At 35.3% G+C, this 26,015-nt stretch overlaps 1 protein-coding gene across 2 annotated transcripts; it reads right to left on the reverse strand.

Moving 5' to 3' along the window:
* Nucleotides 1-71: 71 nt before the first annotated feature.
* On the reverse strand, nucleotides 72-23,226 carry POU1F1 (POU class 1 homeobox 1). 2 transcript variants are annotated; one of them, XM_053220700.1, is made up of 6 exons: nucleotides 22,646-23,226; nucleotides 20,192-20,341; nucleotides 10,132-10,356; nucleotides 7,504-7,668; nucleotides 6,506-6,566; nucleotides 72-5,582 (listed from the first exon to the last, which is right to left on the reverse strand). In XM_053220700.1, exons 1-6 carry the CDS (start codon nucleotides 22,785-22,787, stop codon nucleotides 5,372-5,374), a joined length of 954 nt encoding a protein of 317 aa, XP_053076675.1. In that variant the 5' UTR covers nucleotides 22,788-23,226; the 3' UTR covers nucleotides 72-5,371. The 2 variants fall into 2 exon arrangements, with proteins under 2 accessions (XP_053076675.1, XP_014921450.1); XM_015065964.3 differs by having other exon boundaries at nucleotides 20,192-20,263; nucleotides 22,646-23,224.
* Between the last annotated feature and the right edge of the window lie 2,789 nt (nucleotides 23,227-26,015).

The raw sequence follows: 26,015 nt of genomic DNA on the forward strand, positions 1-26,015 counted from the left end.
ATTATTTTTAAATGAGCCAAAAGAAGAGTGCTATATAAACATTTGTCTTAAAAACTGTCATGGGTTTTTCCTTTTTCCTTTTTTTTCCTTTGGGAGAACATTCTAGTTGGTAAGTTTATTACCTTTCAAAATGTGCTTGGCACCTGCCTTAAATAGAACAAATATATTGTGCACATCTTTAAATTATTTTAACTGACAGAAAAAATTACATTTTAAATTAATATTGAGGCCTCTTAGAAAAATTATCCTGGTTCTCTTTTGTAAAAGCTTATAAAAATGAAAATAATTAGCAAAAACAGACACTGAATTAATAACATTTTATAGTAATAAAACTACATTTTGGTCTTTCTTCCAAGAACTGAGAAAATTTTCCCCATGTGAGATACTATTTAATATGTTTAATTTTGATCTTTATTGTGTATATTGAACACTCTAAATGGAAGCCATCTTTAGTTTAAGACTACTATGACAATACTTAACCTAAATTTTAAAATAAAAATTAGCATTTTTTCCTTGGTAAATAAACTACAACTTTGTCAGAAATTATTTCCTAAATGTGTATTAATGTATTAGCAGTATTTTTTAAGGTGAAGTTGCTATGGTATTTAATGTATGTATAGAAAGTGAGGAAAAAGTAAAGTGGCAGATTAGAGAATTTAGGATTAGGTTAGTTTGAAAAAGTTCTGTTGTAATATATGGGTTCTAGCACATCCCACCATAAACATTGGAGGAGAGATCAGTTAGGTGTGACCAGATCAACATCTGATGATGGACATTTTGGTCTAATGTTGACAAGGTAAATCCATTTTAGGGCTAGTATCCATATGGCATATGGATTGGTGGGACGAATGAAAAGTTAAACGAGTTAATTTAGAATTCATGAAGCATTGTATGATGTTCATAGATAAGGTTGCATTGTTTACAGTATTAGTTTCCCTGAACATTGATGGGTCAAAACATTTTACTGGATTATGGAATGTTAACCCAGAATTTGTTTTGATTCTTGGATGTACATAATAATGCCAACTAACTTTATTTACTTTCTTGTTTACATGCGGGGGGCTTTTGTTTTTAAAAATTATTTTGTTAAAAAGATTCCAATAAAGATTTATTGCTATTATGCTTTTTTCCCCTTTTACTCTGTTTTTGGCTTCTGCTAAAGTTAACATTTTTATGCATATCTGGTAATTTTTCAAAAGAATGATTTTTATTATTTTTCTGGAAGGAAAATAGGTAACTCTGCTTCTTAAATTTTAACAAATGTCTTTCCTAAGAATTAGCAGTTGGTACAGGATTGATGTTTGTGAATGGAATAAGTCTAAGAATTGGTTTCACGTGTAATTCATCTGATGATTCCTTTTCTAGAACTTGTAGGGGATAAACATTTTTAAATACTATTTTTAAGCAGATAAGTCTTAGTGATTTGCTTTATTTTCAGGCAAACCTGGATACTACAGAAGGCTTTGGGACTCAAAGTAGAGAGAAGAGCCATTCTGATTTGGTTATATTTATAAAATGCTCTTGTAGCAATTTTCACAATCGTTGTAAAATTATGTTACACTATCCTTGACTAAAAATGAAACTTACTCTCCACACTTAAGATTCGGAAACCAGGATTCTTATACATTGAGTTTAATGAAAATAGAGTTGATCTTTCAACAATGTGGGTATTGGGGCAGTGACCTCATGCAGTCACAAGTCTGCATATAACTTTTGACCTCCCCAAAACTTTACTAATAGCCAGTAGCCTTACCAATAACATATCAACACACATTTTGTATGTTAACTGTATGATATATTGTATCCTATAGAGTAAGTTTAGGGACAATAAAATGTTAAGAAAATCATAAGAGAAAATACATTTATGGTACTGTACTGTATTTATTGAAAAAAATCCACATATAAGTATGTGGACCCTGCACAGGGTAAACCCATGTTGTTCAATGGTCAACTGTATTTTTTGTTTGTTTCCCTAATTTCTCTTTTTTCGGTGAAAGGATTACTTTAACAACTGTATTCAGATAAGAGGTTGCCAATAGAGAATGGAAAAGTATAGCAATACCTGTTTTACCAAGAAGGATGCAGTCCAATGTCACATTCTGTTGGGATGTAAAAGTCATGGGTGGAAGAGATCTCAGAATACCAGAGAAGTAGAATGTGGTTAGAAAATAAAATCATTTGTCAGGTGACTGTGTTGCATAGATTATATTCCATGCTCAGAGACGAGTACCTGGCTAAGGCAGGGGCCAGTGGAAAGGGGTTCAAGATTGTGTCTCTGTAGACACAGGGAATCTGGCAGCCTTGGGCTTTATTCAACCTGCACAGTGATGTATATTCTATTATTTGCATCTGATTGCCTTTAGGAGAAAAGTGCATTTTCCCCTCAGCCACAAGTACATTCCTTACTACCCAGTGGCCACACTTCTAGCCTGATCCCTGTGGACCTAATTTAAATATGTGCACTCCTATTTTATTTTTTTTGTGCACTCCTATTTTAGATACTCTTACGTTAAAACTAGGTGTGTGTCCAGATCTGAAGAGAGACTGATAATAACTTTCTCCTTTGATTACCATTATTCTGCAGGAATAGGTTTTTTGCAGCTGTAGAAAAACAGATCAACTTTCCAATTTCCTCTCTGTAGAAATTGAGTCTCCCATAAAGGGACTTGACACCATTCTTCTAAACTTAGTTCCTTTGAGTCAACTGGATTGAATTTACCTTAGAGGAAGCCTGATGAATGTGACGGCTGATACAAGGGACTCTAATTGTTGGGACAACACACAACACACACTCCCCTTCCCCCACCCCCATCTCCCCCAGAAGTTGAGAGCGGGTGCACAAAGACACATTGCTCCCATCCCCAAAACACTGAAAATATTTTTTACTAGATCAATTTTTCCACCATTAGAGATGGAAGGGTCAATGGATGAATGTCAACCATCTGTGCAAGATAAAATTGAATGTACCAATTGGTATAAGTGACAGATCTTTCCATTTTAATGGACTATTCTGAATTCCTAAAGATTTACCACTGAAGAGTTCACAAGAACTTTAGATGGAAAGACTACTGCTAAAGTCAGGTTTTGCCATTTATTCCTGAAAGTATGAACACATAGATAACTGCATAGCAAATTACATTTGTCATTTATTTAATTGCAGTTTAGGATTCTAAATAGCATTAACCATTTTCTATTTTTATAAAAAGATCAATCTATATTAAAATACCTCTTTATATATATATTTTTTTAACGTTTATTTTTGAGACAGGGAGAGACAGAGCATGAACAGGGGAGGGTCAGAGAGAGAGGGAGACACAGAATCCGAAACAGGCTCCAGGCTCTGAGCTGTCAGCACAGAGCCCAACGCGGGGCTCGAACTCACGGAGTGCGAGATCATGACCTGAGCCAAACAAAGTCAGATGCTTAACCGACTGAGCCACCCAGGCGCCCCTAAAATATCTCAATGTAGTTAGAATAGTCTCAAAAACTTTTTAATACAAATAAATTAATTCTAAATACTAATGCATTTATAACTAATGTGAATAACTATAGATTTGTTATTTTGATATTAAGTATTGATTCAAAATAACTTTTAGGGAGAAAAATTATTTCCTAATGCTAGCTGTATCTAAACCTGAATGACTTTATGGATGAATGTCTGATATTATCATATATATGTGAGGATGATATAAGCATTTATACATGCTTATTTTTGTTGTATAAAGTCAGATGAAACATTTTCAGATTTATATTTAAAGTGCAAAAAAGTCACTATTCTAGATTTATATTGCATTATTTTTTTTTCTATTTGCAACTTTCAGACATACATATATGCATTTTTGTGTATGTATCTAGTATATATGTATGTATATACATCCTATTCCTGCCTTTTGCAAACTCAAGAATCCCTTCCCAATTAACGTATGTGGTAAGCAGGTGAATTATACAGAGAAGAACTTAAATATCTACATGGCTCAATAATATGGAATTTACTCTTGAAAAATAAAAGTCCTTGTATGTATATTTTGTTCAACACCTCCTGGGTGCTAGATGTGTACTTAAGCATAGATGATTAAGCCACTGAAAACGATCTCTTTTTGTTAATATATCAAAGTTTCTAGCAATCCAATTAATGGTGATTATGTGTGCATAAACATATATGATCTATAGAGATTATGAAATAATGTTTGATCTTTATTAGTATCACTAAAAGCAGACTGGACAGTGTAATTTATTAAGCATTCTAAATCATTAATAAAATTTGGTCTAATTGTTTCCATTTTTGTTATATAAAATAAACATTGCCAGCAGATTTATATTTTCAATGCAAAAAAAAAATCACTTAGATTGCTATTATGTTACCATTTGCTTCTATTTGCAAGTTTCAAAGAAGTGCATTCTTATAAATTAAATATGTTCCTTAGATATAAATCGCTAAATTAAAATACTCGATTGTCAAACTTTTTCATCAATAACAAATCATATTCTAGCCAATTAAAACAAAGTGATAGTCTTTTTGATAGGATCCTGATGATTTTCTGGGTTGTGAGACTTAAATAGTGTTATTAAATTACGCACCCTTCAAGTTTGTAGCAGTTGTTAACAGCACACTCCTTCATTGGTAATATCACAACAGCACATTTCTTCATTTAACGAAGCTTGCGTGCCCACTACAAGCACTTTCCTAGGCACTGGACAAACAACAGTAAACAAGCCAGACATCATTCCTGCACTGTTGCAGCTTACAAAATAGTTTGGGTTCAGAATCCATAAAGCCTATTTTCTATAAATAAACATCAAAAAAGCTAAATCTTTGGGAAGAATAAAAAGATCAAAAGTGTCGCTTCTAATTAAGATTTATTCCTAAATGCACTAATAAAATTCTAACGCACCTCCAGCTCTTAAGTGCAAACAATTTAGTTCAAACCAACTATTAGTGCTGATGGTAAACAGGACATTGGTCACAATTTTCTAATTGTATTTTCTATGGTGATATTCTTTATTTAGCAATATGACTGAAATATTAAAAAGCTAATAAACAGCCTTGGGAAAAGGAATCTTGAAAGACCCATGTGCACACTCCTTGTGTGCGTGTGTAGATAAAGAGGGAGTGAGAAAGACTTTGAAAGAATTATTGTTTTATTCCTATTGGTATCTTTGGCTTAAAGATATACAGTTTGGCTTCTGAGAATATTTTAAAGAAAACAAGTCACCAATATTTAAATTGTATTAATTTTTTAAAGTAGAAAAGTGTCTGCAAAAGTTGTTGATATAAAATTGTTGAAGCCAACCAAATAACTAATTTCTATTTTTGTTGGGGAAGAGAAAGGAAAGAAAAACAGAAAAATTGGATGTTACACAATAGTAAATTTTATCTGCATTCAAGGTGCTCCTTAGAAATAGTAAATAAACTCTGATTCAGACTTGTTTTCACCCGTTTTTCTCTCTGCCTTCTATTGCAAAACCAAACTCTTACTACTTCTTTCTCAAGATTCAGTTCTTCAGCCATTCGCATGATCTCTTGAGAGGAAGGTTTATTCTGTTCTCCAAAGTGTCTCTCCAGAGCATCTTTAGCAGCGATACTGAGTAGGGAGGGGTATAGAGAAGGGTGAGATTAAGGTGTTTTAATGATGTTTTGGCAGATCAAAATTCAATAGTGTTGCATTTCATAAATATCAACATGGAAATATTTAAAGACTCTGAAAACATTTCCAAAGCTTCAACAAAGATAAGTGTGTAGCCTGTAGAACATTTAGATGCTTGTGTTACACAGGGTACCGTAAGCAGAGTCACAGGAAGAAATAAGGGAATTTAGACTTTCTATGTTTATCCAACTTTGTGCCACTAGAGGGCACTGACTTCCTGAAAAGGAAATGAACACTTCTGTGGGCATTTCTAAATGTCCCTCAGAAATCATTTAAGTTATTTATAATAGGTGAGATGTTTAGTGAATAACTCATCGACCAAAACAAAATGTATATTTTAGCATTTCCTCTGTAATTTTCACACAAATTACCAAAAGATGAGCCAACAGTCTTTCTAGCTTGAAATGCAAGGAATCATGTTGGACTTTAAGAGACTGAAATACTGATTGCTACTTTTGCTATTTTTAATAACATAGATACCATATTGCCAGAGCAAGACATATCTGAAAGGACAGCAGAAATAAACACTTTGTATAAGTAATTAATTCTTGTTTTAGCCAAAAACTTGTGGAGTGAGTGTTCTTGAATCAAATAACATACTTTTCCATCAAATGTTAAAAAATTACTAGCTCTAGGTTATTAAATTATGCTTTTCCACCAATCTTGTTTTTTCAATGGACTCTATTCACCATGCATTTGTGTTATGTTGCACCTATATTATCCTCAAATACTCTTCCATATATATATATATATATATATATATACACACACTATATATCTATATGAACATATACATAGATATACTATATATATGTATATATTCCATTTCCTCTATACCTTTTAATGTCTCAAAAGAATACCTTATAGTTGTTCTTCGCTTCCTTTTCCTTTCATTTGCTCCCACTTTTTCATTGTATAAAGCTGTAATGGGGAAAAGAGAAACAATTGCAAAAACAAAGTAGGTTTTAAAAAACTGTCAGATTTGAGTTTCAAGTTTTCTTTATAAAACAATGCAAAATAAAGTCTATACATTTTTGTTTTACAGTTTTGCATTCTGTGTTATTTTATAGTACAAGACCCAACACAAAAATGTTAAGGCAGAAATACTAACTCTGCAAAGACAAACGTCTATAAATGATGACCCTACCTTAGTTTCCTTAGAACATTTTATTGAAATGCTCTCAAACTTTGCTCTTTATCCAGCTTTGATGGTAGTATGAGTAGGTAATTTTATTACATTAGCAATTGCTTACGTACTTATTTGGAAGACTGGTGTGTACAAATTCTCTGCCTACGGTAATATTAGGTTATAAAAATTCCTGTACGATCACTATGATATAGCACAGAGGCAAAAAATCTGGATGTGTTTAAAAAAAAAAAAAAAAAGGTCATGTCACCATCTCGTGCCTGTGCCACGTTATCTAGAAACCTGTTCTTCTACAGCTTATCTTCTCACTCGGTTTACCCTTCTCAGTAAACTTATTCCTATGCTTTCATTATCCTTCCTTTTTTTAGTATTATGAAACATTTTTTGTAATATGAAATTTATTGTCAAATTGGCTTCCATACAACACCCAGTGCTCATCCCAATGGGTGCCCTCCTCAATGCCCACCCACCCACCCACCTCCCCTCCCTCCCACCCCCCATCAACCCTCAGCTCATTCTCCTTTTTAAGAGTCTCTTATGCTTTGGCTCCCTCCCTCTCTAACCTTTTTTTTTTTTCCTTCCCCTCCCCCATGGTCTTCTGTTAAGTTTCTCAGGATCCACATAAGAGTGAAAACATATGGTATCTGTCTTTCCCTACCATTGTTTCTAGGTTAAAACATCACACAGCCCTCAGAGATCTAACTTCAGTACCTCCGACTTGCTCTGCTTCCTCCAGCCATTTTGATAAGATTGCTTTTAGTTTGCATGCATTTTTAAAGCTGAGCTGCAGGTTTTCAAATCGGCAGATAGTCGTTTGACTGAATTCTGAGCCATGCACAGCTGCCAGGGCTTCCCCAACATTGGTTTGGGTGTATCCTGTGAGAGGGCAATAAAGACCCATTAGCTCCAGCTGTTCAAGAAAGATTCACTTTGGTCTTTCTTTTGGTCTTTAACTATGAAGTATTTCTTTTAAGCATATGCATTGGCAATTTAGAACTGTTTAGTAAGTTCCATGTAGAATTGTCAAGTACTTCAAAAAATACTCTTAGTTAATTTTTTCTAGAAGGCAAAACAATTCAGACAGGAATGTCTGCCATTCACAGTACTTAGTGACATTGGATAGAGGTGTCAAACATTTTATAAGACACTAAAACATTTTTGCTGTCTTTATTAAATGTCTGATGATATATGCTAAAAAATACAGTGTATTAAATATGATGCATAAAATGTATGATATACCACAAATATTTTTATCTCAACTATAAAATTTTCATCTATATTGCTAAAGGGTACCAAGTAAAACTAAGAATTATGTTTACTTTCCCTAAAAACATGTTTATTACAAGACCGTGATCACCCAGTATTTTACATGTATCTTCGAGGACATTTATTATATCATTTGGTAATGCTTCAGGCCAAAGATCCTCATCGATTGTCCCAAAACATTTTTAGAGTACAAGTTGATATCAACCATCAGCATTGAATTTGAAATATTAACAGCAATATAAATAGCTCATTGAAAATGGTTGTTGTAAAGATGCCTATTGCTGTGTTTATCATATGTAGTCATTGCATATTAATTCAGGGCCTATAGCTATATATCTGTATGCATAAAATGGTTACATACAATGCTCATCAATAAATATTACAAAATTACCTGTGGTTCATTCCACAGGTGCGGAGGGTGGAACTATCATTTTCAATCCATTTAAAAGATACACTACTTCATGAATTTAAATCCAGGTTAATTTTTATAGTTATTTTATGTTAAAAAACACTATTGAATAGAAAGCGTGCAAAGGCTATCTACAGTTCACAGAGAAAGAATTCCAAATGACTATAAAACACATGAAGTACCGCTTTTCAATCTTCACTCAAATTTAAAATGAAAGTACCATGAGGTACCACTTTGACCTATCTGATTTACCTGATTTGCAAAGACCCAAAAGATTAAACCACATTTTTCTTCAACAATTTTATTCTGTGTGCTGTCGGTCACTGTTCTAAGTGCCAAGGATATGCTTTTAAGGAAAAATAAAAATAAAAAATTCCTGCCTTCATAAAGATTATATTCTGAGCAGTTTGCCAAGAGACACTCGTGGTGGTAAAATTTGGTACAACCTCTATACAGACCAATTTGACAACATCTATCAAAATTACAAATACACACACTTTAATTAAGAAATTGTGTTTTTAACATTTGTCCTACATATAAATTTATGTAGGTACAAAATGGCATTTATGATGTGAATCATCATAGGATTTTTTTAAAAATGAGTTTATTTTGAGAGAGAGACATAGTGTGGAAGCAGGGGAGGGGCAGAGAGAGAGGGAGAGAGAGGGAGAGGGAGGGAGGGAGGGAGGGAGGGAGGGAGGGAGGGAGAGAGAGAGAGAGAGAGAGAGAGAGAGAGAGAGAGAGAATCCCAAGTGGGCTCTGCACTGTCAGCATGGAGCCCAAAGTGGGGCTCAAACTCATGCACCGTGAGATTATGACCGGAGTCAAAATCAAGAGTCGGATGCTCAACCGAATGAGCCACCCAGATGCCCCTGTAGGAGGACTGTTTAACAATGTAAGATTGGAGACGACCTGAATTTACCATCAATAGGGACTGATTAAATAATAAATTCATGTGACGGAATTTGATAGACCCATTAAAAAAAAACTATTAGGAAAGCTCTCTAAAATAAACAGTTAAATAAAAAATATCTGGGGGCACCTGAGAGGTTCAGTTGGTTGAGCATCTGACTCTTGATTTTGGTTTAGATCATGATCTCATGGTTTATAGGTTCAAGTTCCATGTCAGGCTCTGCTGATCATGGAGCCTGCTCGGGATTCTCTGTCTCCCTCTTTGTCCAGCCCTCTTCTAAATAAATAAACATAAAAAATATTTTGAAAAAATCTATATTGAAAGGTCTGTATAGTTGCTTATATGTACATAAGGTATCTCTGGAAGGATGCAAAGAAACCTGATAAACAGGAAAGACAAACAGAAAGGATATATTTCACTTACGCCCCTTATGCCTTCGAATCATATGAATGACTTATCTATTCCTAAGTTCAAATAAAATAGAAAAACAAGTACTTCAAGACAAATTTTGAGGTAGGTAAGTGGGAAAAAATAGCATTAATGTAAAAACCTATGTATTTAGGATATTAAGAATTAACAAGGAGATAAAGGTTTTTGTAGGATTTCCATAATTGGAGTAACTTATATCCACAGCAGAGATGTAGAATGAGAACTGTCTTAGACTTCTGAGTAGAGTATAAGAGACTGAACAGTAATATAGTAAGGATTTGCAGACTAAGGTGTATGCCTGTTACTCTTAAAAAGTGCATACCTAACTTAATTCTTCTCACTTTAAATTCATTGGCAAACTTCTCAAGTTCTCGGATTTCCGGAGAATCCATGTCTATCGGCTCTTCAATCAATTTACTTTTCCGCCTGAGTTCCTGCTTGAAATCAGTGACGGTGGGGTCTTCTGCCAGAAGAGGCTGGTGCATGGGAGGAAAGCCATGACTCAAGGTGTGGTCAGGAAACTTGTAAAGACAAGGGGTTAAGCTACCTGTGAATAAACAAAGAGAGGAAAGGAAAGGGATTTGTGATTGTCCGCCATTTCTATACAAGCAAAAGTTTTGCACCTTTGAAACCATTATTTCCCTACAGCTGTCAAAATTAAAAAAAGATTTTTTTTTTCATATTTATTTGAGAAAGAGAGGGGGAGGAGCAGAGAGAGAGAGAGGGAGACAGGGAATCCCAACCACCTCCATGCTGTCAGCCCAGAGCCCAACATAGGGCTTGATCTCAGAAACTGTGAGATCATGACCTGAGCGGAAATCGAGTTGGATACTTAACTGACTGAGCCAACCAGGAGCCCCTAGCTATCACAGTTCTAAAAGGTTAAGTAACATTCAGCCTTCTAAAATAGCAGTCAGAGTAGCTTAGTAAAAATGATGTTTCTTTTCCACCTTCCCCAGAGCAGCAAAAACAAAAATAATGCCAAAGGAAAAAGGCAGGGAATTGCAAATAATTAAAATAGAAATAAGCAAATACTCTCAGAAGTATGTTTCCCATTATTTCATTTTTCTCTTAAAAGACACCTGTTCCTGTGAATCTGAGGTTCAACTAAAACTGGAATGTAGATTTCAATCTCTGTTATTTTAATTCATTACGCAAATAATCTGTGATGTTTATTATAAACAAGGCATATGCTTAAAGTGCTGTGCTGGGAAGTTTTCTTAGTATTAGAAAATTAATTTTACAATATTAAGAAGCTCCCCTGTTTTATCAGTCAATGCTTAATTTCAAGGGAAAATAATCGTGTCTTTTTTTTTTTAAATTAACAAAGGTGAAAAGAAAATAATGAGAACATGAAATACATTAATATGGTTAAATAGATTCAAGGAGTGAAAGGAAAAAAGGTAATTTTTAAAGTTCTATTAAAAGGCAGCATCAAGATTTCTTGAAAAGTATACAATATAATGGAATCATTTCTTGATTATTATTGAAGGAGCAAAACTAATGACAAGGAAGGGTGCAATTCTAGATATGATAGGCAATCGCCCATAAATGATGAAGCATTAGATCAACTGATCGAGCTAAATAATAAATCACAAAAACACTAAAAGATGTGATTTTTTAAAAACTTCTTCCAGATTTCATTCTGTACTAGGAAAGGAGAGTCACTCTCAGTTGGGGAGCATGGGCGGATGACAGGACAGCATCAGCCAAATTTCGACACATTTTATTTGTTTTCCTCATCAATACATTGTTTTTATTGGTAGAGATTTCACTTCAATTTATAGTTCATGACACTTGTATAAGCAAGACATTTTATACAAATAAAATACTTGGTAATTTATCATTTTTCTTATGAGTATAAATAAATATTTAAGCTAAAACAAATTACTACAGAATGTATGCAATAATCATTCTTGGAAACACTGAAAAAATATATCAAATTTATGCTACCTATTATTTTTCTATAAATACATTCACAAATCAAAGACATGAGTAATAATGTAATTTTCTAGAATATATAAATCTTATATTAATATATCAATATGTAATAACCAAAGAATAGTGTAAGTCAGCAAATGATCGACGTGCATTATTTATATGACAATATGTAATTATAAAGTGTGCCCCTTTCCATAGACTGTGTCCTTTTTGGGAGCAAAGTAATATACAAGTGAGGAGTTAAACAAAAATAGCATAAAATAAATTTAGCTGCTGTGAAATATATTTGAAAGAAACTATTCCTGTCTAAAAAAATTGATGCTTCTTTTACAAACTCAAATTACCCAGTTTTACTTTTTAAAGTCAGTTAATTGTCCACTCTATGCTTTAGTGGGTGGTATATTGATCAGACAAGATAAAATTTTCAAAAGCAGTTCTATCAATTTTTAAAATGTTTATTAATTTCTTTTTTTTTTAATGTTTATTTTTGAGAGAGAGAAAGAGAGAGTGAGTGGTGGAGGGGCAGAGAGCTAGGGAGACACAGAATCTGAAGCAGCCTCCAGGCTCTGAGCGGTCAGAGGTCGATGTGGGGCTTTAACTCATGAACCATGAGATTATGACCTGAGCTGAAGTCGGACACGCAACTGACTGAGCCACCCAGGTGTCCCAATGTTTACTAATTTCTATTAGCTTTGCATTTCTGCTAGTTGAAGTAAAAGAAATTACATAAAAGGAAACCGATCACGTTTATTTTAGGATTTGCTTAATATTTATCTCAAGACTTTGCTTCCACTTAGGCTTTAAGAGTTGGTACTCAGATATATGAAAACAATCTTCACTTCTTGTATCATTCAGAAACACCAAATGTCACTCAAGACACTTAATGATGAAGTACTATGAGAAAGAGTAAAAGCGGCAAGAAAAAAATAAGCTGCTGAGGTTCTTTCTCTACCTTACTATTATTTTTTGTATTGAAGTACATTTGACACGCAATGTTATGTTGGTTCCGGTATACGCCATAGTGATTGGATGACTCTGTGTTTGCTGTGCTTGCTCTAAGTATAGCTACTGCCATCTGTCACCAGATGATGCTGTTACAATATCATTGACCACAGGGGCGCCTGGGTGGCTCAGTCGGTTGAGCGTCCGACTTCGGCTCAGGTCGTGATCTCACAGTCCATGAGTTGGAGCCCCACGTCGGGCTCTGTGCTGACAGCTCAGAGCCTGGAGCCTGCTTCAGATTCTGTGTCTCCCTCTCTCTCTGACCCTCCCCTGTTCATGCTCTCTGTCCCAAAAGTAAACATTAAAAAAAATTTTAAGCAATATCATTGACCACATTCCTTGTGCTCTACCTTTCATCCCTGTGGCTTACTCATTCCATACCTGGAAGCCTGTATCTCCTACTGCCCCTCACCCATTTTGCCCATGTCTCTCCCTTTTTCCTTTGGCAACCATCAGTTTTTTCTTTGTATTTATGGGTCTGTTTCTGCTTTGTTTGTTCATTTGTTTTTTTTAGATTCCACATATAAGTAAACTCATTTGGGATTTGTCTTTCTCTGACTTATTTCACTTAGCATAATACTCTCTAACTCCATCCGTGACAAATGGACATCTCATTCTTTAAGGCAGAGTAATATCCCACTGTGTATATATATATGTGCCATCTGCTGTGTGATTTTACACATTTAATGTATTTTAAAGCACTTCAGATAACTCATTTTACCTAAGTCAAATTTTTATTTTCCATAAATAATTTGTTACATATCTTTTATATGCTATGCCATAAGGTCTGAATTTATTAGCCTTTGTGGTCATCGTTTTTGATTTTTCTTGCTGACCATAGTCACACACTGCTACAAATCTACGTGATACTTTGTGCTGTGTCCATTTCACACTTGTCATCTTGTCTTTATATAAGTGAAATAGAAACAAATTTTATTCACAATTTAAAATTTAGAAAATTTAAGTAAAAGGAAGTTAAACAACCTCCATTGGATGCTACAATGAATCAACTATACAGCTAAAACCAGATCTAAAGTCCAATGAGCACTGTAATAAACCACACTGAAATAATTACCTCATTCAATTTTTAGGCAATGTGTACTCAGGTAAGCCAAATGTACTTTTCTTTAAAGACATCTGCAGTTTAAATATATTTGGCTACATTAAACATATACTTTCAGATGAAAATATTATAGTTTATTAAAATATTAGAAGAGAGCCACCTCTATTTCTGGAAAATTATAGAGGTAGTTTATACATTATAAATACCCTGGAAAGGGGTGCCTGGGTGGCTGAGTCCCTTAAGCATCTGACTCTTGATTTCGGCTCACGTCATGATCTCACAGTCCATGAGTTTGAGCCCTGCATCTGACAGTTCAGACCCTGCTTGGGATTCTCTATCTGCCTCTCCCCTGCATTCTCTCTCACCCTCTCTCTCAAAATAAATAAATAAACTTAAAAAATACTCTGGGGAAATCAACATTTAAAATATAAATTTGAACGTGAGTCCATGAAGAGTACACAGGAGATACTATGTTCAAAGGTTTGGCATCCAGAGCAAAGGAAAACACAATGTGTGATATGTTTGCATTTTTCATTAAGTGAATATATCCACAGTTATCTGCACAGACACATTTCTCCTGGAATTAACTTTAAACAGAAATTCATGACAGTCATAAGCAAAGGCAAAGTGCTGTGTGTCTCATATGATCCTACATTTGGGGGAGAGTGGACAGTGACTGGTAGGGTATGCATGGAAAGATATTAAATCTTTCTGAAGCACTGATTAAAAACAAAAACAAAAACGGGGCACCTGGGTAGCTCAGTTGGTTAAGCGTCCGACTTTGGCTCAGGTCATGATCTCATGGTTCGTGGTTTCGGGCCCGTGTGAGGCTCTGTGCTGACAGCTCAGAGCCTGGAGCCTGCTTCGGATTTTGTCTCCTCTCTCTCTGCCCCTCCCCTGCTCATGCTCTGTCTCTCTCAAAAGTAAATAAATGTTAAAAAAGAGATGTCATAAAATGTTTTTTAAAAATGGGAAGAAGATAAAAGAAGCAATGAATCCTCTGTAGCCAGAGTCTCATAAACAATTTCCAAAACACGGATAAAGCAGTGTGAGCCTAGAGAAGCACACAGCTAAACCTCTTGGAAGTGTTTGCACCTTCTTTACAGTCTGAAGTATATTTTCATATTGTAGATTAATCCACCCAAACCTTTCTTTTATTTGTGTTGAGAGAGGGAGAGGGCACGAGCAGGGAAGGGGAGGAGAGGGAGGGAGAGAGAGAATCTTGTACCATCAGTGCTCAGTCAGATGTGGGGCTTGAACTCACAGACTGTGAGATCAAGACCTGAGCAGAATGCTTAATGGACAGAGCCACCCAGGTGCTCCTCACAAAAGCTTTCCTAAATTGTCGGGTCATATATTTCCATGTGGCGGACGTGGGAGAAGAAAAGAGGTAAATCTTTTAAAGCTAGCAATGGGGAGGCCGAGGTGGCTGGTTCAACACACTATGGTATGGGGCGAATTGCTCTTCCGGAGCACGTGGCTCTGGATGCTGACAATGTCTCTGAGGGTCCGGACTTGAAGCCTTACAAGAACACACAGGGGAACCAGAGGGACACAGGAACACTCACCATTTTGCTGGAGACATGCAAAGGAATGTGTATTTCAATGTTTCCATTCATTTATTTATTTATTTGTTTGTTTTTCTTCACACCTGACCAAGTGAGGCAAACCAGAAGTGTGAATTGTGATCTTTTCTACGCACGGGGAAAATCTTATCCATATACAGCAGGGATCCTCTGCGTGGCTTTGTAATTTATTTGGAACACAGCCATGCCCATTTGTTTCCACGTGGCCTGGGAATGCTTTCCTGCTACAGTGATCAAATTGAGTAGTTGAGAGACTAAGAAAACTTAGGGAAAATGCCTCATGTTACTGCTACGAAACAGTTTTTTCTGATTCAGAGGTTAAGAAACAAACAAACAAAAACCCCAAACCTTCAGAATTACTTCCTCCCTCAGAGTCAACACCACCAGAACAAGTTAGGGAGAAACAAAATAAAAAAGGAGAAGTAGAAAAAAGGAGGAGACAGAAGGAAGAAGAGAAAGGAAGAGGAAGGAACGAGTGGGGGAGGAACGAGGAACTGCAGAGGGGGAGACAAAGGAGGAGAAGAGGAAAGAAAACAACTTCAGAATGAGAGCTGGGCTCCAAAGTTGACTATTTCTCTATGTCAACCATCAAACTGATTTCTGTTGTCTATTGCATACGAGCAGTTAGAGAGGGCATTTTCGGTCATAATTACCTTTTCTTATTCACTTATTATTAGAAAGAAACAAAACAAAACAACGTGGGTGCCTGGATGGTTCAGTCAGTTACACTTCCAACTTCAGCTCAGGTCATAATCACACAGTTCGTGGGTTCTAGCCCCGTGTCAGGCTTTGTGCTGACAGCTCAGAGCCTGGAGCCTGCTTTGGATTCTGCGTCTCCCTCTCTCTCTGCCCCTCCCCCATTTTCTTTCTTTCTCAAAAGTAAACTTTAAAAAAAAATTCATCTTTCCAAACCTCAGCTATTTTACTTTTCTCTTGAAATTAATTTGTTTTAATGTTTTATTTATTTTTGAGACAGGGAGAGACAGAGCATGAACAGGGGAGGGTCAGAGAGAGGGAGACACAGAATCTGAAACAGGCTCCAGGCTCCGAGCTGTCAGCACAGAGCCCGACGCGGGGCTCGAACTCACGAACTGTGAGATCATGACCTGAGCCGAAGTCAGACGCCTAACCGACTGAGCCACCCAGGAGCCCCCCTCTTGAAATTAATTTTTAAATGAGGACTCTCGTACCTCATTTTGGCTTGGCCGTTATACAATATGACCTTGCTGTGTTTAACACACATTACTGTGCTGCTGATTTGCTCAGTTTCCCCAGGATGGTGGGCAGAGCGGACAGCCCACTGAGCGTGTTGCCTAGCTTTCACCCCCCTTCAGAAACTGGAGAAGAGAAACAATTTCAAATACTCAAGAATTAGCATTTGAGGTCTCTTTGTTGTTCTTTTGTGTTGTGTTCATCTAGAAGAGACTTTGAAGAGCTTTTTTAAAATATTTTAAATTGACATTGAAAAATTTTTTTATTTTAAATAAAGAGAGTAGGGGAGAGGGGCAGAGGAAGAGAGAGAGAATCTTAAGCAGGCTCCTTGCTCGTGCGGAATCCCACATAGGGCTCAATCCCATGATTCTGGGATCATGACCGGAGCCAAAGTCAAGAGTTGGACGCTCAACCTACTGAGCCACCAGCCTCCCCTTAAAGAGCAATTTTAATTCACTGTTTCCTGTTATCCATGTTGTAGGCTTTTGAATAATCTAAATTCTCAGGGATGAAGGGACAGAAGAAGGCATTTAGCTGCAACAGTATCTAAAGAGAAGATCATGGGAAAGCCAGGTCAAGTTGGTACAAATTTGCCACAATTCAACCTCAATAAAGTTGTAGCTCTCACCACAACTCAGATAGGAAGAGATTGAAACTCAGAGAGGCTAAGTGACTTGAACAGGTTTGTAATTAGTTCATGGTGTGGCTAATTCATCGTGCCCAATGAATCTTTCTCTTTGGTGTGCCCACATATGGATAAGGCATGGTGGATTCATTTCATAATTTAAAAAATCCTCCCTACTAACCTTAAAAAATATTAGCTATAGCTCTTCCCTTCCAGTGGGTTATTAATTTAACAAAACATTCAAACTAAATGTTAGCATCAGAGTACGGGTATAAGAGTACCACAGTAAAATAAAGCAATTTCACATCCTTTGAAATATATGTCTTTCTCTAGATTCATTTCATATCGCATACATGACAATAAAACTGTCTTTATTGTAGATAATAAGACGCTTCTGCGGAGTGTGGGCAAGTGGCTGATTTGATGAATGCTCTGAGGCTTCTCAGAAAATTCCAATGACATAGCCAGGTTTCTCTGGTGTATTTTACATCTCTGCGCTCTTATTTTTGAATTCCTGCGTTTTATAACTCAATTTGTGTAGCTTCTCTGGGGATAAAGACAGAAGAGTTCGGATTCTCTGGGGTTTAATCTATGATGCAAAAACCAATACTAAATATATGTCAAAATAATGACATTCCAATAATAAAGCATATCACTCTCAAAAGATATTCAAATATAATCTCGATGCTTGCCACGGTGAGTTTTTCTTTCGGTGACTAAATATAAATAACTCTTAAGACTCTAGCGATACATTCAAGTCTTAGCATGACCATGTTGCTGTTCATGTCACTAACGCAGGCTTTGGATAATTTTAAAGGGCTTTTCTGGAAGCTCTCCTTTTCAACTGCAGTGAGGAAGAGGGTTTGCTGAGTGCCTGCTGAGGGGGCTTGTCAGTACAGCCCCTGCTGCCTGTGGACTCTCATTGTGAGCCTGGGCCTGGAAACTAGAAACGGGTTAGAATTCTCAGGCCAGCTGCAAACCCACTAGGGCAGTAGCCTCAAGGGGTAGAGAGGTGGTAGCAAAAACCATCTCAGTGTTTGGTCTGTGGTGAACCTCTATCCTCTGCCACCTGTTGCTAGTTTTGAAGGCACCTCAAGTTGGACCTGGCTTTGTGGTCAGCAAGGCTGCTCCTCCAAGAGACAGTCGCCTACAGCCATGTGCTGGTCACATCTGGTCTTCAAGATCCCAATGTGGTGTGGGCCATACAAAGCATTCTGCCTACACCTCTAGTGGCTCAATGCACATTCTACTATGTTTATAATGAGAGTAGCTTATCATCAACAAGGGCTGTTCTCATTAACCATGAATACTGACTAACTACTAAATATATGAATCATAAATAATCAGTCTTCCAAGGGGAAAAATATGGCCGTCCCCATTTCATAATTACTAAAAAAAGATACTAGGACTTACAGGTCTTCATTAGTCATCATCTTACCATAAAGGTGAGGATACTAGTTTATGTAGAATGCTCATTGACGGAATGTAAGTGGAGAACATTGTTTCTGGAATAGCTTTAAGTTTTAATGTTTTATTTAGTCTCAACATGAAAAAAATTGGAGAAATTAAATGTTGAACTAAAATACTTGTTAAATTTTATTTCAAATTTATAGTTGTAAATCCATGGGTTCCCCCCCCCCCCCCACATCACTTATTAGGGCTGATAACAAGACACAGCAGTTAGAAAAGATTTCCTCAAGAGTGCTTGGGTGGCTCGGTCAGTTAGTGTCTGACTCTTGATTTCTGCTTAGATCATGATCTCATTTTTCCTGACATCAAGCTCCACATGGGGCTTGAGCTGACAGCATGGAGCCTGCTTGGGATTCTCTCTCTTCCTATCAAAATAAATAAACTTAAAAAAAGAAAAGATTTCCTTAATATAGGATTCATTTATCTAAAGCTTCTCCCTCAGTATCACACATACTCTCTATTTTCTCACATAGAACCTCAGTAGTTTATTGTCATCCATAATGTTTCTCTCCCTGTAGTAACGAATATAAAAGGTCAAAGAATACCCCAAAAATATGTATACAAAATTGTGTACTTTATTAAACCCTTAAAATCTTTTGTCTGGCCATATCTTAAAATTAAGTCATAAGGTTTGTTATGAATAGATTAGGTCAGATTTTCCTGTTAAGAAATGTGTTATCAGTGCTTTCATACAAGCATCAATAAATAATTAACCTTCATCTAGTGATGCTTTTTTGTCCAGAGGAAAAACAAAAGTAACTTCAACTATTTCAATCTCATTTAAGACTAACAACAACTCAGAGCTGCCACAGCTTTAAACAACTATCACTAAAGCCGTTACGATTCACTCTTAGCTTTCAATGTCTTATTTACCTTCACGGGCCAAATGTCCAGAAGAAATACTGCAATGAGGGAGATGTTGTAGAAGTCTGTGCTGTCTGCTTTGGTAGCCACATGAGTTTATTAACACTTGAAATGTGGCTACTGCAACCGAAGAACTAAATTTTAAATTTGACCTTATTTTAGCTAGTTTATGTTTAAACTTAAATAAGCACGAGAGGCTAGTCACAACCATAGTATAACTGGTGACATAAGTAACATCAATAACATCAAGTGACAATCTGCAGTTTGGCAGTAATGAATTAGAGTAAAATTCATACAAAGCAAACAAAAGAGTTAAGCACAGAAGTTCAGGGTTATGTAGAATAAGGGCAATCAGGTGTAACCATTATGATCTCTGAAGGTATCACATTATTAGGGAACATTTCAGTAAGTAGTGTTTACCAGCAATTTCCAAGGTTAAGCGATAAGAATTTCATGACACATTCTGCTAAAGGTTCCCTCAGACCCTCCTGAAGCCAAGACTATGCTGTATGTTAACTAAGCTGAGAATAAAAAATAATAAATAAGATTCTCTCAGACCCAAGAAATCTACCTTAGTGTCCCCAGACTCAACCTCACAAATGCAGACAATTTTTCTTACCTGCCATCACTCCATAGGTCGATGGCTGGTTTCCATAATGACAGGAAGGAACAGAATAATGAAGTCCTGTTGCTGTGTTTCCCAACGATGTCACCAGGAAATATGCACACAAACATTTAGGAGTTTGGATCAAAGACAAAATAGACGGGACTGGTAAGAAAATGTATGAGGATTCAAGACACAGTCATTTCATTGCAAAAAGACACACTTAAGGGATTCTTAAAGTTATATGGCAATAATTTGTTTTCACTTGGGGGAAATTCTCTGCTGAGGAGGCTAAAAGCAGAAATCAAATTTTGTCTTAGGTAACCAGATCATAAATTATCAATGTGGATGATAACAATCTTTAATTATGTTGTGCTCTATAAGGGGTGACTGACCGGTTTGGACATTGGCCAATTGGGAGTTGCAGAATTCTTGTAGGTTCCATCTCATATACACATTACAATAAACTGGAGGAATAATCTCGTAAAATTCTTGTATAATATGGTTGTATATAGTGGTCTTTCTCTAGAAGAATGGATACCGAAACCAACTCTTGAACAGTCATTATCTCTATTCTCCTAACAATTTCTTCCATCAAAGAGAAAATGGCCAAGCAACTGGTCTCTATTTGGATACAATCATAAAAACCCCACTAAATGCAGATGTTGATGAAAAATCCATGACAGTGGATGATGTCTTTATGTTGATGTTGAAATCAAGAAGTTTTCTGGATGCCCACAATCAATGCAAAAATTCTAATAATAAAGCTGGTCAAAAAAATTGTTGAGTGACTTGAGATCTATAAAGTTTGAAAGCAATATATAAATATTACCTCATTCATAGTGTTACTTGTCTTGTGGAATCAATGTGTATTATGAAAATAAATTTGAATTGCTAAACTTTAATCAAGCTTTAAGCATGAATCACCAAGTTGACTAAAAGTATGGGTATTGACAATAAAACCACTCCTTATGTATTTCCTCATTTTTCCTTCATATCCTGAACATAGTGATAGGTTTGCATAAATATGATTATAAATTCTTGAATAAATATAAGATATTATTAAGTATAGAATTAGAATCCTTTGAAAATTCTGAGATACAATCTAGTGATTAGAGATATGAGGTCACTTCAGAAAGCAACATTTTCTCTTACTATTGATAAATCTTCAAATTTTTATTTTAAAATTGACATGTAGAAAGAACTGAAGTAATTTTACATTATAATATTTTATATTATAATGATCAAATATAAAAATCTCACTATGCAATCCAAAATTAAACAAACACGAAACCCATGTTATATCCAATGCTCTTTTCATTATAGGCATTATTTCTACTTCCTTACCTAGTATATTATAATTTGATCTGATGGAAAAATTGTAAAATCAAATGCTATAATCATGTATTTAAATATTATTTAAATATATACTTAGAATAGACATATCTATTATTTAAAATATACAATTAACTGTGATAAATGCTTACATTTAATTATAGCACATATTTTTGGTTAAAATATTTTATTATATTTTCCAAAAAATATGTTTGGGAGACTTCCATTATTGCCTTTTTATTTAAATTATGAGAATCTTTGGTAGATGAAAAAAAACCCCCTCTACATTAATAATTTTACCACAATCCAGATACATACGCTCTAGATTTAAAAAAAAATTCAGCTGCAGATTAATCCCAAACTTACTTATGAAAGAAATTTACTTAATTCAAAACTTTGTCCGCTTATAAATCTACTTTAAAAATTTGTTACTGCATAAAGAAAGGGTGCATTAGCAACACATACCTATTTGTATTTGAGACAATATATTCAAATTTTCAAGTTTAATTTTTACATAAGAAAGTTCTGTAAGAAAATATTAAAATTTCATTAGAGATTGAAGTCTCTTCAGAACTCAGTTTTGAGAGATATTAACTCAGTTTTATGGGTTCTAAATGTTACATGTGTCTTCTAGTTTTGATTTTTGAATTTTGAATTATGCTAAAAACGTTTGTTAAAATCATTTAATTATTTTATTCTTTGAAATCCGTAGTTTTTGGTATTGGGAATCATTCAGTTGTGTTTACTGTGAGGTATATGGCTGTTTTTGGACATGGTAAAACCAAATACATCTTTAAGATAAAGATGTATTTAAACACTATTTAGGCTATTGCTTTAGTTTGCTCTTGATCCATAAATGCTTACATAAAAATGCTTTTTGGATTAAAAACACCCAGACTCACTGTTATGTAGAAAATCCTCTTTATAATAAGACCAACAATTGAAATTACAACGCTTACTAATAGTTCTTTAACAGTTTCTTAGGTACTTTGGCTTTTTAAATGTACTTAATATTTAACTTAAATTAAAGGAGAAAATAAAAGAAGCGAGGAGATTCTAAGCTAACAAGATCCAAAGGATCCATCCTGAAATCTTTAGGCCCAGCCGCACGGAGACCCGGATGGGAGTCAGTACCTGTAGACATCACATTGGTGGCGTGGTTGGAGACCGGGAGGCACTCGGCAGCGCTGTGATGCATTATCAGAGGCAGAGTTGCAGAAGACTCGGAATTCAGAGGTATAAAGGTATCAGCCGAAGTAAAAGGTTGGCAACTCATTCCCACAGGAGAGTAGAAAAAGGAGGAGAACCGCTGCTCCCCAAATCAGAGTTTGATTATATTACTGTTTCAAAGGGCCGTTTCAAATCCCACTACCTGCATATATACATCAGGAAGGCTCTGAAGCAACCAGGAGGGCGCGTGCTGGTATTTATACTGCAGGGAAATCCCTTTCTACATGTTAATCGTCTTTTTCCCAGGGGTATTGCTTTATCAATCTGAACCATCTTCCTCCTCACCCACACATAATCCGTGCCCAAGAGGGAACCTGGTTCTGGGGTATAGATGGACGGCAAGGGAGAAATCTGAAACTTTGACAACTTCAGTAATTCAGACATTTTAGAAAGGAATCAAGAACTTCAAACATACGTGTCCCTCAAAGAAATAATCCTAAAGTGAATTGAAAAATACTAGGTGTCTTTTTGCTACGAATACAGTAACAAATGTTTATATGTGAGAGGTTTTTTTTTTTTTGATGACTTCTCACTGTATCTTGAAAATAACATAAAAAATACATACTACAAAATTTTAAGAAACTATAAATATTAAAAGTTTAAATCAAAAGGCCTAGAGAAAACTAATGAACAAATATATTGCCAACTACTGATTCAGACTCAACAATGCAATTTTGAAAAACTATGAAAACCATGCTGGGGATACTGTAGCAAACATAAGTAACCTGAGAGCCATAGATATTACTGACATAAGCGATGGCCATACTTCATCATAAGAATTTTTTTGAAATTTTGTATTATGGAATGTTTCAAGATAACTTGGAAGTGGTTGTTTTGTGCTAAACTTAACATTGACAAGATAATTTTTCAAAAACCTTGCAACTTGGACACTTTGGCACTAACCAACTGATATTTCATAGGAAAATATAAGGTTACTCAAATCATTAGATACTGCCTGAAAAATATTTATTGTGTGACCTATTTTTTCATGCTGAATTCTGCATCTTTGAAGCTCTCTTAGTTTTCTCCAAGGAGAGAAAGTCACAAGTAATCAAAAGTATTTATTACACTCTTGCAGAGTTTAGTTTTTAATTTTTCAAACCACATAAACAAAAAAAATGGTTTTCAATGTGTTTATGAAGAGAATTTACTAGAAAAATTAAAATTATAGAGAAATTTAGATAAAAATAAGTTCCTTGGACAAAGAATATTTTAAAAAATAAGCTAAACGAAAGAGTCATTGGAATATGCTGGTAAGTATATTAACCCAGTGGTAGATAGTGAGGAGCACTGGAAAACCTCCCCGGACAACAAGAAAAAGCTTTCTCAGCAGTTTGTCATGCTATCTAAAATTCTACAGTTGCAATCTTAGACAGCATTTCTTCAATGAAGTTTAAAAATTTTTAACTGCGGTGTGAAATGCAAACCAGAATGCCCCCGTTAAAATTGTATAAAACCAGGGGCACCTGGGTGGCTCAGTGGATTAACTGTCCAACGTCAGCTTAGGTCATGATCTCAGAGTCCGTGAGTTTGAGCCCTGTGTCGGGATCTGTGCTGACAGCTCAAAGCCTGGAGCCTGCTTCATATTCTGGGTCTCCCTCTGTCTCTCTGCCCCTTCCTGGCTTGTGCTCTCTCTCAAAAATAAAACAAAACCAAAAAATAGATGTTTTGGTTTATATAAAACCAAAAAATAGATGTTTCCAACTGTAAATTTATCAGTTTTGTAAGCGGTTTTAATATTGCATTATATTGAGTTGTATAGATCTATTACAATTTGACCATTTCTTTATTGTTGGGTATTTATAATCACTTTCTGCTTTTTACTTTTATAAATAACAATGCAATAAATGTTTTTATTCTAAACTTTTTTTACACAAAGCATTTTCACAATATAATCTGTATTTTACAGTATTATCTAAATATCCTCCCATAGGACAGGTTTTCAGAAGTGGGATTATTGGGTTTATCTTATTTTTAAAGGGCTTATTTGAAGGGGCACATGCACCACAATGTTTATAGCAGCACTATCAATAATAGCCAAATTATGGAAAGAGCTAAAATGTCCATAGACTGATGAATGGATAAAGAATGTGTGGCATGCACATACACACACACACACACACACACACATATATATTATATTATATTATATTATATTATATTATATTATATTATATTATATTATATATTATATGCAGTATAATGGAATATTGCTTGGTGATCAAAAAGAATGAAATCTTGCCTTTTGCAACTGCGTGGTTGGAACTAGAATATATTAAGTGAAATAAGTCAGTCAGAGACAAATATCATAGGGTATCACTCCTATGTGGAATTTAAGAAACAAAACAGATGACATATGGGAAGGGAAGGAAAAATAAGATAAAAACGGAGAGGGAGGAAAACCATAAGAGACTGTAGAGAACAAACAGGGTTGCTGGAGGGGTATTGAGTGGTGGGATAGCTAAATGGGGGCTGGGCATTAAGGAGGGCATTTGTTGGGATGAGCACTGGGTGTTATACGTAAGTGATGAATCACTAAATTCTACTCCACAAACCATTATTACACTATATATTAACCTGGATTTAAATAAAAAAGAAATACATTAAAAAAATAAAAGCTCAGAAAACAAAAGATTTTTAAAGTTCTTAAAAAAACATTCCCAAATTGCTTTAAAAAAACCACAAAACTTAAGAGTAGTTTTAGGTTCACAGCATAATTGAGCAGAAAGTATGAGAGTTCCCATATACTCCCTGCCCTCAAATGTGCACAGTCCTCTCCACTATCAAAACCACCCACCAGAATGATATATTTGTTACAATTGAATCCACATTGACACAGCATTTTCAGCCTAAGTCAATTATCTCAGAGTTCACTGTTGTTAAATATTCTATGGGTTTTGACAAATGTATAATGACTTGTGTCTACCATTATAGTATCAAGAAAATACAGAATAGTTTCACTGCCCAACACATCCTCTGTTCTCTATTCATTTCTCCCGTCTAACCTCTGGTACCACTTACCCTTTTTATTGTCTACGACGTTTTGCCTTTTCCAGAATGTCATAGTTTGAATTTCATAGAATGTAGCCTTTTCAGATTGACATCTTTCGCTTAGTAATATGCATTTAAGATTCCTCCTGGTCTTTCATGGCTTGATAGCTCATTTCTTTTCAGCACTGAAAAATATTCCATTGTCTGGACGCACCAGTTGATTTATCCATTCACTTACTGAAGAATACTTTGTTGCTTCCAAGTCTTATGCATTATGGATAAG

Source organism: Acinonyx jubatus, chromosome C2 (genome assembly GCF_027475565.1).
Source record: "Acinonyx jubatus isolate Ajub_Pintada_27869175 chromosome C2, VMU_Ajub_asm_v1.0, whole genome shotgun sequence".
NCBI classification, from domain to species: Eukaryota; Metazoa; Chordata; class Mammalia; order Carnivora; family Felidae; genus Acinonyx; species Acinonyx jubatus.